At 47.6% G+C, this 16,510-nt stretch overlaps 3 protein-coding genes across 8 annotated transcripts in view; 2 read left to right on the top strand and 1 right to left on the bottom strand.

Moving 5' to 3' along the window:
- Nucleotides 1–6,393, top strand: part of ILKAP (ILK associated serine/threonine phosphatase) — a 56,223-nt gene extending 49,830 nt beyond the window's left edge. For all 5 annotated transcript variants that reach the window (XM_050965570.1, XM_050965571.1, XM_050965569.1 and 2 more), the window contains one exon: nucleotides 5,008–6,393. The gene's annotated coding sequence lies outside the window, so the exon portion shown is untranslated. The remainder of the gene's footprint in view (nucleotides 1–5,007) is intronic.
- ERFE (erythroferrone) overlaps nucleotides 1–16,510 on the bottom strand; it is a 28,572-nt gene that overhangs the window by 7,234 nt on the left and 4,828 nt on the right. For both annotated transcript variants that reach the window (XM_050965634.1, XM_050965633.1), the window contains exons 2-6: nucleotides 10,496–10,618; nucleotides 9,431–9,524; nucleotides 7,472–7,695; nucleotides 5,048–5,156; nucleotides 2,703–2,793 (exon numbers count right to left, since the gene is read on the bottom strand). In XM_050965634.1, the coding sequence (XP_050821591.1) occupies nucleotides 2,703–2,793; nucleotides 5,048–5,156; nucleotides 7,472–7,695; nucleotides 9,431–9,524; nucleotides 10,496–10,618 (641 nt within the window). The remainder of the gene's footprint in view (nucleotides 1–2,702; nucleotides 2,794–5,047; nucleotides 5,157–7,471; nucleotides 7,696–9,430; nucleotides 9,525–10,495; nucleotides 10,619–16,510) is intronic.
- Nucleotides 12,746–16,510, top strand: part of LOC127057002 (uncharacterized) — a 150,009-nt gene continuing 146,244 nt past the window's right edge. Inside the window, exon 1 of the mRNA XM_050965562.1 lies at nucleotides 12,746–14,430. Within this exon, the coding sequence (XP_050821519.1) occupies nucleotides 12,812–14,227 (1,416 nt within the window). The 5' untranslated portion in view covers nucleotides 12,746–12,811 and the 3' untranslated portion in view covers nucleotides 14,228–14,430. The remainder of the gene's footprint in view (nucleotides 14,431–16,510) is intronic.

The following is a 16,510-nucleotide window of genomic DNA, read 5'->3' as shown; positions in this document are numbered from 1 at the left end:
TCGCAGCCCCTGCAATGGCAGGGAAATGATTGTGAGATAGCTCCAGATAATCCTGGATAGTCACCTGCCACACGCTGCAGGGGAAGGTGAAAAAGCCCCAACTCACTGCTAATCTGACCTGGGAGAAAATTCCTTCCTTACCCCATGTATGGCCATCTAGCCTACCCTGGTTGTGACTGGAAGTCCTTACAATCAGATGGCAATGGGATCACGCATATGAAATGAGTCATATGAGTTGGGATGATTTAGTGGGGTTGGTCCTGATTTGAGCAGGAGGTTGGACTAGATGACCTTCTGAGGTCTCTTCCAACCCTAATCTTCTATGATTCTGATTCCTTAGTGGCCAGCACAAGCCAGCCATTAAAGTTAGCATTTATGCTGGCAGTGTCAGCAGGGGGCCAGTGATGGAAGGGGCATAGCACCTGACCTACCTTTCTAACTGAGAGGATGTCACTCCAGAACACTGTAAGTATTTTTATTTTCTACCTAACAAAGTGACATATAATTAAAATCCCATTTCAGTAGAAGTTATGCTGGCAAAGACACTTGCGATGCATGTGTAATAACATGGAGAGCTATATATAGGGAGAATGGATGAGGTTTTTCCAACCTAATGGGTTTTGGACAGTCAAACCCCCTAGGGAGCTTTGAAAATCTTAGCCCACATGCATGCTACTAGCCAAGCTCGCTGCATTGGTTCTGTATGTATATGCCTCAGATGGTAATGACAGACGCCCATGCTTCTTCTGGCATGATCCTTGCTAAAATTGGCCTCCTTTACAGTGTACCTTGTGGAGATGAGATTTGTTTATACAGAGGCGAGAGATTTGGGGCTTTCCCCTTTTTCTGGATAACAACCCAGTGTTCTAGCTGAGACCAGCATATGAAATTTAATTTGGTCCCATGCATGGATCAGCTCTGTGATCAGCTGACATTAGCCAGGAGGGGTTGACAACATTTCCAAATAACTAAATATCACAACTCTCCAGGACTATTGTTTCCCTTGGTTTGTGGTACTCTTTTGTGAGCAGTACCTGGCACAGAGTGTGTGCGGTGTGGAAATATTTTTGCTCTTTGTCACAGAGCTATAGTGATGATACTCCATCACTCTCATGCTGACTTCCAGACACTTAGGGCCTGCTATAAACTACGCATCTAGGGACCAAAGTCAGATGTGGTCTAAGTTGCACATTGGTAAGATGCATGTAAGTGAAAGGGAATCTAAGGCCTGGTCTACACTAGGAACTTAGGTTGGTATAACTATGGCTATGTCTACATTGCCACTTTCAGCGCTAAAACTTTTGTCATTCGGGGTGTGAAAAAACACACCCCTGAGCAACAAAAGTTTTAGCACTGAAAAGCACCAGTATAGACAGCACAGCTCTCAGCAATAAAGCTACCACCGCTTGTTTGAGGTTTTTTTTTTTTTTTATTGCCATGAAAGCTCTCCCCCAGCGATAAAGTGTGACTACTGCCCATGCAGCGCTGTGACATGGGCAGTGTAGACATACCCTAAGTTGTTTGGGGATGTGAAAAAATTCACACTCCCCTGAGCAGTCCAGTTAAACTGACCTGACTCTTGGTGTATACAGCGCTACGTCAATGGGAGAATTCTCCTGTTGACATAGCTACTGCCTCACAGAAAGGTGGAGTACCTGCACTGACAGGAGAAACCATTTTAAAAGTTCATTCAGATTAACCTTCCTAAGAATCCCCATGTAGACAATCCCACAGGCACCGCTATTAATTTGGCCCATAGAGCATGGGTGTGATTAAAGCTGGCTGAAATTGGCATTTCCATTCCACAGGCAATTCTGATTTTTTTTTTAAATACATTCATTCTGAAATAGAACAAAATGCTAAAATTTCAAAATGTCCTGTGGAATGAAAATTTCAAAACAAAAATTCCATTCATAACTATTGAAACATTTCATTCTGAGAATGTCAATTCACTTTGCTTCGATATTATATGATATTAAAATATTAAATATATGTAAATGAATATTTGATATACTATAAAAATAAAACGAGAAAATTGAAGTCATTTCAACTTTTTCACTTCAAGCATGTCATTGAAATTGACACATTCCAGTGAAACATTTGGATTTTGATGAAACTGCACTTTTTTGGTGGAAAACTGTTCCACTGACATTTTTTTAACAAGTGGTAGCTGTGATGATATTGTTAGATCCAGTTACAGGCCCCAGTCCAGTGCAGTGCTCAATGCAGTTCAGGACTGGGGCACATAAAGGACATACAAAGGTGATGATATGTCCCCTGATCTGGGAGCCAAGCTAGTTGTTAGTCTAAGTTAGATCAGCCTTAAGGCTGCTCTAGTTTAAACCCAGCTGTCAATGAGCCCCAGAAGCTATTCAGGCAGCTAGGAATCACCAGGGTGCAGGGATACCCCAGACAGGCTCTCTTTCTCCCAGCCAGATCCCCTACTCTGAGAGATGAGAAAGGGGATGGTGTGGAAGCAGCTACAGAGGTTCCAGGCCACTCTGGGATTTCCCCTACATAGGAAATCCTCCATCGGCTCCCAACAGCCACAGTGGTGCCATGATCTGTGTGCCCTATGCACTGTGGGCCCCTTCTTTTTGTGCACTCACCTTCTGGGATAAGAGAGAGAAAAACAGTTTTTACATTTAAACGAAGTCTGGCTGTGCTAACAGGGAGGGCATGTCTCTACCAAGCACACTCACATGTTATGTTGACACAGAGACTGGACGCAGATCAGTACCCGCAGGCGATCTCTTGCACGCTGTTGCCCTTTCTTCTGTTGTTCTCCATGAACTATAAACACAGAAGAGCTAATGAGACAGGGATGAGATGTTCTCCCTTTCTGAACAGAACCCCCTGTAAAGGCCTTAGGCCTCAGCCCCCCAGGGAAGCCAGACATGCCCACACAGCTGGCCAGCCAGAATGCTCCAATTGAATAGCTGGGTCTGGGCCTCAGCTGGTGTAAAGTAGTGTAGCCAAATGATCGTCAGTGGAACTACATCAAGTCATACCCACAATATGTTGACCCCAGTGGAACTATGCTGATTTATACCAGCAGAGGATCTGGCACAGTAACTTCAATGGAGCTACATTTATGTATGCCACTAAGGTTTCTGTCCCAGAGAGTCCTGGAGGATGACTATGGAGGAGTATAAAAATATTGCTTGAGCATGCAGGGTGTAATCAGGAAGGCCAAAGCACAATTGGAGTTGCAGCCAGGGATGTGAAGAATAACAAGATGGGTTTCTACAGGTATGCCAGCAACAAGAAGAAGGTTAGGGAAAGTGTGGGACCCTTACTGAATGGGGGAGCCAATCTAGTGACAGATGATGTGGAAAAAGCTGAAGTACTCAATGCTTTTTTTACCTCAAGTCTTCACAGACAAGGTCAGCTCCCAGACTGCTGCACTAGGCAGCACAGTATGGGGAGGAAATGAGCAGTCCTCAGTGGTGAAAGAACAGGTTAAGGACTATTTAGAAAAGCTGGACATACACAAGTCCATGGGGCTGGATGCAGTGCATCCAAGGGTGCTGAGGGAGTTGGCTGATGTGATAGCAGAGCCATTGGCCATTATCTTTGAAAACTCAGGCGAGGTCCTGGATGATTGGAAAAAGGCAAATATAGTGCCTATCTTTAAATAAGGGAAGAAGGAGAATCCAGGGAACTATAGACCGGTCAGGCTCACCTCAGTCCCTGGAAAAATCATGGAGCAGGTCCCCAAGGAAACCATTTTGAAGCTTGGAGGAGAGGAAGGTGATCAGGAACAGAAAACATGGATTGCCCAAGGACAAGTCATGCCTGACCAACCTGATTGCCTTCTATGATGAGATAATTGGCTCTGTGGATATGGGGAAAGCAATAGACGTGATACACCTTGACTTTAGCAGAGCTTTTGATATGGTCTCCCACAGTATTCTTGCCAGCAAGTTAAAGAAATATGGATTGGATGAATGGACTATAAGGTGGACTATAAGCTGGCTAGATTGTCGGGCTCAATGAGTAGTGATCAACGGCTCAATGTCTAGCTGGCAGCCAGTACAAAGCAGAGTGCCCCAAGGGTCGATCCTGGGGCTGGTTTTGTTCAATATCTTCATTAATGAGCTGGATGGTGGGATGGATTGCATCCTCAGCAAGTTCACGGATGACACTAAGCTGGGGGAGAGGTAGATATGCTGGAGGGTAGGGATAGGGTCCAGCGTGATCTAGACAAATTGAAGAATTGGGCCAAAAGAAATCTGATGAGGTTCAGTAAGGAGAAGCGCAGAATCCTGCACTTAGAACGGAAGAAGCCCAGGTTGGGGGTTGACTGGATAAGTGGCAGTTCTGCAGAAAAGGACCTGGAGATTACCGTGGATGAGAAGCTGGATATGAGTCAACTGTGTGCCCTTGTTGCCAAGAAGGCTAATGACATAAAGGGCTGCATTAGTAGGAGCACTGCCAGCAGATCAAGAGAACTGATTATTCCCTTGGTGAGGCCACATCTGGAGCATTGTGTCCAGTTTTGGGGCCTCCACTACAGAAAGGATTTGGACAAATTGGAGAGAATCCAGCGGAGGACAACAAAGATGATTAGGGGCCTGGGACACATGACTTATGAGGAGAGACTGAGGGAACTGGGCTTATTTAGTCTTCAGAAGAGAAGAGTGAGGGGGGATTTGATAGCAGCCTTTAACTACCTGAAGGGGGCTTCCAAAGAGGATGGAGCTAGGCTGTTCTCAGTGGTGGCGGAAGACAGGACAAGCAGTAATGGTCTCAAGTTGCAGTAGGGATGGTCTAGGTTGGATATTAGGAAACACTGTTTCACTAGGAGGGTGGTGAAGCACTGGAATGGGTTACCTAGGGAAGTGGTGGAATCTCCATCCTTAGAAGTTTTTAATGCCCACCTTGGCAAAACCCTGGTTGGGATGATTTAGTTGGGGTAGGTCCTGATTTGAGCAGGGGGTTGGACTTGATGACCTCCTGAGGTCTCTTCCAACTCTAATCTTTTATGATTCTATGATTCAACAGAATCGCCATGCTGTGGAGGCCAGGCAGCAGGAAAGCTTACCGATGTGCAAGGTGGCGGTGAAGGTGTAATACCCTGCAACAGGTGCTGTGTATTGGCCGCTGGTCAGGTTCAGCCCCAGGCCTCGATGGAACACCCCCTCTTTTTGAGGCTAGTAACAAAGAGAAAGGCAAGACTGTACACACTGCGAGACACCATCTCAACTCTACATATTGCATTAGGAGATGGGCGCTGCCGCTCAGCTAGCAGCGTCTTCTCAGGAAACAGACATGCACTGCAGCAAGCAGAGAGTGATTGCAGCACACAGAGTATAACTGTATCTACACTAGGCCTCTTACTGCCATAGTTATGCCGTAAAAAAGTACACACCAGGCCAAACAAGAAAATTTGTCTTGTTTTCTAATTGTTCACAGATTATCTGATGTTTGACCATGATTGTTTTCAAATGTGTTTGTTACTCAGAATTATTCATCAAATAATACCTGAAAGCAACTTTTGATCAGTAGATTAAAAAGGAAGGATGGTTGGTGAAGGACTTTGGAAAGCTCAGAGTCAGGGTTGCCAGGTGTCCAGTTTTTGACCAGAAAGTCTGGTTGAAAGGAGACCTGTACAGTGTCCAGTCACATGTACTGATGACAACAAAAGTCTAGTTACCACAGGTTGGGGGGCCAAGGGAGTAGGCACTGGGTCATCAACCCACACCAGCTCCTGCTCAGCTGGGGCCATCTCCTACCTGCATCTCATAGGCAGGCAGGCTCCCATCCTAGCCCCGGAGTAGAGAGCTGTGTGGGGGGCCGAGAGGGGAAGGGATCAAGGAAGGGGAAGGGAGCGAGTGATGGGGGTGGGGGCCTCGGGGAAGAGGCAGAGCAGGGGTAGGGCCTCAGGGGAAGAGGTGGAGGGGGGAGGTTCCAGCTTTCCTTCTGTAGTATCCGGTTTTCAGACATTAGAAAGTTGGCAACACTACTCAGAGTCCAATTCCTAGTTCTGCCACAGACTTCTTATGTGGCTGTGGGCAAGCTGCATAATCTCTCTTTGCCTCTTTTCCTTATCTGGAAAATGGGGATAATAGTACTCCTTTAGTCTTGTCTGTATAGGTTGTAAATTCTTCAGGACAGGTAATTCTGGGTTGTAGTGACACTATGAGGAGAAATCGTGGGAAAAAAACGCATGATTCTTAACTGTATGTGTAGTATATGGCATCATTATAGAGCAGAATTTTTAAGGTTGTTCTAGCTGTCTTAACTGCATTTACAGGTCTTAATAAACAGTAGAACGTCAGAGTTATGAACATCAGAATTACAAATTGACTGGTCAATCACACAGCTCATTTGGAACCAGTCGTACACAATCAGGCAGCAGGAGAGACCAAAATAAAAGCAAATACAGTACAGGACTGTGTTAAATGTAAACTACTTCAAAAAAAAGGGAAAGATCTGACAAGATTAAAAAAATGATTTGACAAGGTAAGGAAACTGTTTCTGTGCTTGTTTCATTAAGTTAAGATGGTTAAAAGCAGTATTTTTCTTCTGCATGGGAAAGTTTCAAAGCTGTATTAAGTCAATGTTTCAGTTGTAAACTTTTGAAAGAACTGTAATGTTTTGTTCAGAGTTACGAACAACCTCCATTCCCGAGGTGTTCATAACTCTTAGGTTCTACTGTATCTAGATTTCATGTCTGTTTAACCTTAACTCTGAATTTCCTGGTCTGTAATGCTTATTTTGGGGCTAAAAATAACATCCCTTGAATATTTTTGTATCGTAAGTTACTGATGTGTACTCAGCCTTATCTCTGTTGGTACAGAAAAGTCTGTCTAGGGATTTTAATTGGCCTGCAATTCGCTAAGAGGCTCAAAGGAAGTAACCCCCCTTCCCCCACCCCTGGCACACACACACCTATAGTATGGCACAAATGGCAAGGTACATTTGGGAGGTTAGGACCTGATCCAATGCTCACTGAAATCAATGGGAATCTCCTCATAGACTTCCATGGAGGTTGGATTGAAGTTATATTCACCTTCCTCACAGAGATCAGATGCTGGGAATATAGCTCTGCGAATAATGGATTTTTATTAATTCACTGGCAATTCTGAAAAATTGGGGAAAAAAAGATGCAATTTCAGGCTGAACCAAAAATGAAATGTTTCAGCAAATCAAAAAGTAGAAAAAAATTGTTTCAAGTCAAACAAAATATTTCATTTAGGCAAAATTGAAATGTTTCATTTTGATTCCAGCCTTTTAAAAACATTTTGGTTGGGTTTTTAAAATAAAATTAAAGAAAATTTTGAAACAAAAAGGTGTTTTGAGCCAAAAATTTGAAACGTTTCATTTAGAAAAATGTCAATTTTTGAACTGTTTGTTTTTTGACCAAAACAATTTGGCAAAACCAACACAAATTTGGGAAATGTGTCAGTGTTGCAGAATCTGCATTTTTGCCAGTCCAGCATGGCAAACTCCCTCCCCCACTCACTATGTAATAGATCTGCAGCTCTTGCAGGGATCTTCGTTCAATGGAAATGTTTCTCCGTATTCGGCAGTGGAAGGCTGCCTCCACTCGATGCTGTGGCTTAGTCTTTGCCAACGGACCAGCAACAAGTGCCAAGATGTCATCTTCTCCTCTCTCCTCCTCTTCCTCACCTTCCTGGCAACCTTCACAGGCCTTCAGGCTCATCCTCTCCCGCTCCTTTACCACCTCTGAGAGAATGCCCCCCAGAGAACCAGTTTTAGGAGTCACCGATGTACAAAGGGTTTTCACAAATGACTGCTCCCATTGGAGCCAATGGTAAAATGCCCCTTGATGTCAATGGAAGCAGGATGGACACTGATGTGAATTCTAGTCAAAGCCCAGCAAGCTGGTACCATCATGTGAAACTGAATTCCAGCCATCCCTGCTTTCATGTGCTTGATCCAGGCAAATGTTCTGTCCTGGTCATTTTAGGCAGCAGTGAGGTTTGTTGGAGAATGCTCCCATTGGTTTTCATTGCAGTCATGAAGCCAGGAAAGGGATATTAGTTTTCTGGGATTCCCAATTATTGTTGCAGAGTTTGATTCTTAAGTGTTGAGCTAAAAAACTAATGGGAAGTCCTCTGAGGTGTTGGAGATAAACATGGAATCAGTTTGTGACACACACAAATCTCAACACACAAGTACACACTTACCACTGCAGTCAGTGGGAAACTCTCCAAAGACTGCAATGGAGGTTGGACTGGGGCTAAAGTCACTTCCCTAACACACACCCCTCCACACACAAACACAGACAAATAAGTACCTCATCACCAAGATGTGCGTTAGCAACAGGGCTGGCTCTACAGTTTTCGCCGCCCCTAGCAGTGCGCTGAATTGCCTCTGCGGGGGGTGGGGGCAGTCCGTGTGCCCTTAGGGCAGCAGACGTGTTTCCGCACGGCAGCAATTTGGCGGCAGCTTCTATGTTTAGCTGAAGCCCCCGCAGACAGCTAAACATAGAAGCTGCCGCCGAATTGCCGCCTCCGCCGAGGAAATGAGCCTGCTACCCTAAAGGCCCACGGACTGCCCCCACCGCCCGCGGCAGCAATTCGGCGCGCTGCTTGGGGGCAAAACAACAGGGACTGCCGCCCCTTGCAGAATGCCGCCCCAAGCACCTGCTTGGAATGCTGGTGCCTGGAGCCAGCCCTGGTTAGCAATTATTATTTGTGATATTAGACAAAGTGCACATTTGAGGTTTGTAGTTAGTCATGTCCTGATGTGTGAGTGTAAAACTCTGTGCTGGAAAATTATGTCAAAATAACCGATACACTGAAAGTGTAAAGCTTCTCCTGGGGCTGGAGTTTGTCTGGCTGAGCACTCATGTAAGAGGGTGTAAGATACCACCCCAGACATATCCCCCCTTTCTGCCCTGCTCCGGTTACCTGGCTCTTGTGTCCGGGCAGGCAGGCTAAGCAGCTCTGCTTGCCAACTTATTGTCCCTGCACCCACCAAGGGGTCAACTCCCCATATGCACTAGACAGCAACCACTAAGGGCTTGTCTACACTGGCCCTTTGCAGTGCTGCAACTTTCTCATTCAAGGATGTGAAAAGCCAGGCTGCCAGAGTAGATAGTGCACCAGTGCTGGGAGTCGCACTCCAAGCGCTGGTAGCTACGCCACTTGTGGAGGTGGAGTTTTTTTAGAGCACTGGAAGAGCTGTCTCTTAGCACTCTGCCGTGACTACACAAGCCATATTAAAGCACTGCCATGGCAGCGCTTTAGCATTGCCAGTGTAGACTAGCCCTTACTCTCTGTCCTTAACCTCAATCCCGAGGGAGGGAGATGACCTTGCCCCCCCAGTAGGACATGAGCTCTTGTCTCTTCAGTGTCATGCTCCCTGCAGCATGGGGCACCCACCTCCCCAGCCCACCTGAAGTGCCTGTGGAGACGCACTCAGCCCACTCCATGCACTGGCTTTCATACTGTACCTTTCAGCAGCAGCCGGAAGTCCTTCAGCAATTCTTCTGGTGTTACCAGGGCTCCTTGAGGGCCGGGAGGACCTGGTGGGCCTGGCAGGCCAAACTGGAACCCCAGACAGAGCACAGAGCTGCTCAGTTCAAATTAGGGCACAGCCAGCCAGTGTAGATCCAATAAGAATGGCTCCATCCCACAGTGCCAGCCTCTAGTCACCCACATCCTGGCACCCTTCTTCTTCCCATTGCCCAAAAGGGCACCTGCCTGTTCTGAACTCTGTGCTGGGCTCTAAGCAGGATTGGCCATCTCTGCTGGCTTGGTCACTGTTTTCAGCCCCACCCTCAAGGTCTGGTCTGGGCTCAGAAGGAGCAGGGCTGTTACACTAGGGATGCCGTGGGCCCAGTCCAGGCTCTCTGGGTTGAGGGCACAGCAGGCTTGGGCCAGGGCTCTCTATGTGGGGTGGGGTGCAATGCGACCATGCAGAGCATCTCCGCGAGGGGAGGGGCACAGTGGGCCCAGTCTGAGGAGCTCTGTGGGGGGTGGGGCACAGTGGGCCCAGGCTGAGGAGCTCTGTGGGGGGTGGGACACAGTGGGCCCAGGCTGAGGAGCTCTGTGGGGAGTGGGGTGCAGTGGGTCCAGGCTGAGGAGCTCTGTGAGGGGAGGGGTGCAGTGGGCCCAGGCTGAGGAGCTCTATGGGGCGGGGGGTGCAGTGGGCCCAGGCTAGGAGCTCTATGGGGCAGGGGTGCAGTGGGTCCAGGCTGAGGAGCTCTGTGAGGGGAGGGGCGCAGTGGGCCCAGGCTAGGAGCTCTATGGGGCAGGGGTGCAGTGGGCCCAGGCTAGGAGCTCTATGGGGCAGGGGTGCAGTGGGTCCAGGCTGAGGAGTTCTGTCAGGGGAGGGGCGCAGTGGGTCAATGCCAAGGATGTCTGTGTAGGATGGGCGCAGCAGGCACAGTTCAGATCTCTGCATGGAGTGGCGGTGCAGCAGGCCTGGGATCTCTGTGTGGGAGGGGGCGCAATGAGTCTGAGCCGGGGCTTCCTGGGGTGGGTTGTGCAGACACACTGGGGATGTGAATACATACTTTGAATTTTTTTGATTTGCCTTTGCCCCGTTTCTTGCTGTTCACCCCTTTATTTGACTGTTTCATAAAGAGCATCCAGGTGTCCCGGGGGTCGATGCTGCGAGACTGCTCAGGAAGGGGTTCCTGTCGGACGATCAAAGAATAAGAACACAGAAAGTGACAATAATCAGCTCTGCGGGGTGCTGGGTGGTTCAGAGACAGGTGGGTGCTGCTCTTCATCGCTGCTCCCATTACACAGCAGGGACAGGAACTCAGCAGCCAGAAACCAGTCTGTGCTTTGCCAGAGTGTTAATGAGTTCCTTACCACTGAGACTGTCTTAGCTGCTGGCCAGGGAACTGTGCCCTTCTCACAGCATGCAGGACACAGGGAACCTGGCTACCTGGGGGACCTCTGAAAAACTCTGGACTCAAAGAAACTCTGTAGAGGGCACGCTTTTCTCTGGGTGGGCACTAACCCAGTGCCAGCAACAGCAGTGTTTCTGGGGTGCATATTTTGGAGGGGATGAAAATGGAGGTTATTAAACAGCCCACAGCGCTTTTTGCAACCATGAATGTTAGCCCAGTGTAGGGGTGGGTTGCGGGCATATGGGCTGGTGGTACCTGTGTGCTGGTTCATTCCACGGGGTGGGGGGAAGTATGGTACATTAGTGGAAAGGTTTTGTGAATTACAGCTAACACAGGTCCACTTAAATCTTCACAAGAGCACAAATCAGCGTCTTGGTGAAATGCTAAGTCTTTCCTGCAATTTAAATTTGTCAGCTGCTGCCCTAGACTATTGCTGTATCTGTGACACAGCTCCTGTTTCACCTAGCAAGTGTCATCACACCTAACTCACTAATACCATGCTCTGGCTTCCCTGTTGGATCATCTGGTATTGACAGTCTGTAATGTAACCACATATGTTCATTGACTGATGCTGAAATCAGTATCAAAATACTGTTCCAAGAAGCAGCAAAGAATCCTGTGGCACCTTATAGACTAACAGACGTTTTGGAGCATGAGCTTTCGTGGGTGAATACCCACTTCCTCAGATGCATGTAATGGAAATATCCAGGGGCAGGTATATATATGTGTGCTAGCAAGCAAGCTAGAGATAACGAGGTCAGTTCAATCAGGGAGGATGAGGCCCTGTTCTAGCAGTTGAGGTGTGAAAACCAAGAGAGGAGAAACTGGTTCTGTAATTGGCAAGCCATTCACAGTCTTTGTTCAATCCTGAGCTGATGGTGTCAAATTTGCAGATGAACTGAAGCTCAGCAGTTTCTCTTTGAAGTCTGGTCCTGAAGTTTTTTTGCTGCAGGATGGCCACCTTAAGGTCTGCTATAGTGTGGCCAGGGAGGTTGAAGTGCTCTCCTACAGGTTTTTGTATATTGCCATTCCTAATGTCTGATTTGTGTCCATTTATCCTTTTCCGTAGAGACTGTCCAGTTTGGCCGATGTACATAGCAGAGGGGCATTGCTGGCATATGATGGCGTATATTACATTGGTGGATGTGCAGGTGAATGAACCAGTGATGATGTGGCTGATCTGGTTAGGTCCTGTGATGGTGTCGCTGGTGTAGATATGTGGGCAGAGTTGGCATCGAGGTTTGTTGCATGGATTGGTTCCTGAGCTAGAGTTATTATGGTGTGGTGTGCAGTTACTGGTGAGAATATGTTTCAGGTTGGCAGGTTGTCTGTGGGCAAGGATTGGCCTGCCACCCAAGGCCTGTGAAAGTGTGGGATCATTGTCCAGGATGGGTTGTAGATCCTTGATGATGCGTTGGAGGGGTTTTAGCTGGGGGCTGTATGTGATGGCCAGTGGAGTCCTGTTGGTTTCTCTCTTGGGTTTGTCTTGCAGTAGGAGGCTTCTGGGTACACGTCTGGCTCTGTTGATCTGTTTCCTCATTTCCTCGTGCGGGTATTGTAGTTTTGAGAATGCTTGGTGGAGATTTTGTAGGTGTTGGTCTCTGTCTGAGGGGTCAGAGCAGATGCGGTTGTACCTCAGTGCTTGGCTGTAGACAATGGATCGTGTGATGTGCCCGGGATGGAAGCTGGAGGCATGAAGGTAGGCATAGCGGTCGGTGGGTTTTCGATATAGGGTGGTGTTAATGTGACCATCACTTATTTGCACCGTGGTGTCAAGAAAGTGGACCTCCCGTGTAGATTGGTCCAGGCTGAGGTTGATGGTGGGGTGGAAGCTGTTGAAATCATGGTGGAATTTTTCCAGAGTCTCCTTCCCATGGGTCCAGATGATGAAGATGTCTCCGCGACACCACTGATTTCCTGAGGAAACTACAATGCATTGGTGACCTCCCAGAAAACACCATCCTAGCCACCATGGATGTAGATGCTCTCCACACAAACATCCCACACACAGATGGAATACAAGCTGTCAGGAACACTATCCCTGATGATGCCACAGCACAACTGGCTGCTGAGCTCTGTGCCTTTATACTTACACACAACTATTTCAAATTTGATGACAATATATATCTCCAGATCAGTGGCACTGCTATAGGCACCCGCATGGCCCCACAATATGCCAATATCTTCATGGCCGACCTGGAACAACGCTTCCTCAGCTCTCGTCCACTCACACCCCTTCTCTATCTACGCTACATTGATGACATCATCATCTGGACCCATGGGAAGGAGACTCTGGAAAAATTCCACCATGATTTCAACAGCTTCCACCCCACCATCAACCTCAGCCTGGACCAATCTACACGGGAGGTCCACTTTCTTGACACCACGGTGCAAATAAGTGATGGTCACATTAACACCACCCTATATCGAAAACCCACCGACCGCTATGCCTACCTTCATGCCTCCAGCTTCCATCCCGGGCACATCACACGATCCATTGTCTACAGCCAAGCACTGAGGTACAACCGCATCTGCTCTGACCCCTCAGACAGAGACCAACACCTACAAAATCTCCACCAAGCATTCTCAAAACTACAATACCCGCACGAGGAAATAAGGAAACAGATCAACAGAGCCAGACGTGTACCCAGAAGCCTCCTACTGCAAGACAAACCCAAGAGAGAAACCAACAGGACTCCACTGACCATCACATACAGCCCCCAGCTAAAACCCCTCCAACGCATCATCAAGGATCTACAACCCATCCTGGACAATGATCCCACACTTTCACAGGCCTTGGGTGGCAGGCCAATCCTTGCCCACAGACAACCTGCCAACCTGAAACATATTCTCACCAGTAACTGCACACCACACCATAATAACTCTAGCTCAGGAACCAATCCATGCAACAAACCTCGATGCCAACTCTGCCCACGTATCTACACCAGTGACACCATCACAGGACCTAACCAGATCAGCCACATCATCACTGGTTCATTCACCTGCACATCCACCAATGTAATATACGCCATCATATGCCAGCAATGCCCCTCTGCTATGTACATCGGCCAAACTGGACAGTCTCTACGGAAAAGGATAAATGGACACAAATCAGACATTAGGAATGGCAATATACAAAAACCTGTAGGAGAGCACTTCAACCTCCCTGGCCACACTATAGCAGACCTTAAGGTGGCCATCCTGCAGCAAAAAAACTTCAGGACCAGACTTCAAAGAGAAACTGCTGAGCTTCAGTTCATCTGCAAATTTGACACCATCAGCTCAGGATTGAACAAAGACTGTGAATGGCTTGCCAATTACAGAACCAGTTTCTCCTCTCTTGGTTTTCACACCTCAACTGCTAGAACAGGGCCTCATCCTCCCTGATTGAACTGACCTCGTTATCTCTAGCTTGCTTGCTAGCACACATATATATACCTGCCCCTGGATATTTCCATTACATGCATCTGAGGAAGTGGGTATTCACCCACGAAAGCTTATGCTCCAAAACGTCTGTTAGTCTATAAGGTGCCACAGGATTCTTTGCTGCTTTTACAGATCCAGACTAACACGGCTACCCTCTGATACTTGTTCCAAGAAGTAAATACTAATCAAGGTGTGGCTGATGCTAAAGCTGGATGAGCACAAGTCCATGGGGCCAGATGCACTTCATCCGAGGGTGCTAAAGGAGTTGGTGGATGTGATTGCAGAGCCATTGGCAATTATCTTTGAAAACTCATGGCTATCGGGGGAGGTCCCGGATGACTGGAAAAAGGCTAATGTAGTGCCTATCTTTAAAAAAGGGAAGAAGGAGGATCCAGGGAACTACAGGCCAGTCAGCCTCACTTCAGTCCCTGAAAAAATCATGGAGCACTTAGAGGAGAGAAAATTGATCAGGAACAGTCAGCAAGGATTCACCAAGGACAAGTCATGCCTGACTAACTTAATTGCCTTTTATAATGAAATAACTGGCTCTGTGGCTGAGGGGAAAGCAGTGGATGTGTTATTCCTTGACATTAGCAAAGCTTTTGATACGGTGTCCCACAGTATTCTTGCCAGCAAGTTAAAGAAGTATGGGCTGGATGAATGGACTGTAAGGTGGATAGAAAGCTGGCTAGATCATCGGGCTCAACAGGTAGTGATCGATGGCTGCATGTCAAGTTGGCAGCTGGTATCAAGCGGAGTGGCCCAAGAGTCGGTCCTGGGGCCGGTTTTGTTCAATATCTTCATTAATGATCTGGAAGATGGTGTGGATTACACCCTCAGCAAGTTTGCAATGACACTAAACTGGGAGGAGTGGTAAATACACTGGAGGGTAGGGGTAGGATACAGAGGGACCTAGACAAATTAGAGGATAGGGCCAAAAGAAATCTGATGAGGTTCAACACGGACAAGTGCAGAGTCCTGCACTTAGGACAGAAGAATCCCATGCACTGCTACAGACTAGGGGCTGAATGGCTAGGCAGCAGTTCTGCAGAAAAGGACCTAGGGGTTACAGTGGACAAGAAGCTGGCTATGAGTCAACAGTGTGCCCTTGTTGCCAAGAAGGCTAACAGCATTTTGGGCTGCATAAGTAGGGGCATTGCCAGCAGATTGCGGGACATGATCATTCCCCTCTATTCTTCATTGGTGAGGCCTCATCTGGAGTACTGTGTCCAGTTTTGGACCCCACACTACAAGAAGGATGTGGAAAAATTGGAAAGAGTCCAGTGGAGGGCAACAAAAATGATTAGGGGGCTGAAGCACATGACTTATGAGGAGAGGCTGAGGGAACTGGGATTGTTCAGTCTGCAGAAGAGAAGAATGAGGGGGGATTTGATAGCTGCTTTCAACTACCTGAAAGGGAGTTTGAAAGAGGATGGAGCTAGGGTGTTCTCAGTGGTGGCAGATGACAGAACAAGAAGTAATAGTCTCAAGTTGTAGTGGGGGAAGTTTAGGAAAAACTTTTTCCCTAGGAGGGTGTGAAGCACTGAAATGGGTTACCTAGATGGAATCTCCTTCCTTGGAGGTTTTTAAGGTCAGACTTGATGAAGCCCTGACTGGGATGTAGTTGTGGATTGGTCCTGCTTTGAGCAGGGGATTGGACTAGATGACCTCCTGAGGTCCCTTCCAACCCTGATATTCTATGATTCTAATTCTTGTATGGGTCTATCTGCACTGCAGTCAGAGGTGTGACTGCAGTCTGTGTAGCCATCCCCTAGCCAGTGTGAATAACAATAGCAGTGATGTTGTCTCAGCACGGGACTCTGGGTATGTCATAGAATCATAGACTATCAGGATTGGAAGAGACCTCAGGAGGTCATCTAGTCCAACCTCCTGCTCAAAGCAGGACCAATCCCAGACAGATTTTTGTCCCAGATCCCTAAGTGGTCCCCTCAAGGATTGAACTTGCAACCCTGGGTTTAGCAGGCCAATGCTCAAACCACTGAGCTACTCCCCCCCACCATGTCCTTACATGGCTAACCCATGTTGCTGTCTGTGCTACTGCAGCTTCTATGTTACTCACACTAGCTAGATCAGAGCTAGCTCAGGTATGTCTGCACATGCGCACATGCTGCAGTCATGCCTCTGACTGCATTGTAGCCGTAACTAGAGTGACCAGATGTCCTGATATTTGGACTTTTATCTTATATAGGCTCCTGTTACCCCCCCCCATACCCTGTCCCAATT

The sequence above is a fragment of the Gopherus flavomarginatus genome, chromosome 8 (genome assembly GCF_025201925.1).
Source record: "Gopherus flavomarginatus isolate rGopFla2 chromosome 8, rGopFla2.mat.asm, whole genome shotgun sequence".
NCBI lineage: Eukaryota > Metazoa > Chordata > Testudines > Testudinidae > Gopherus > Gopherus flavomarginatus.
Note: the sequence above shows the minus strand (reverse complement) of the source record. Positions and strands in the feature narration are given on the sequence as shown.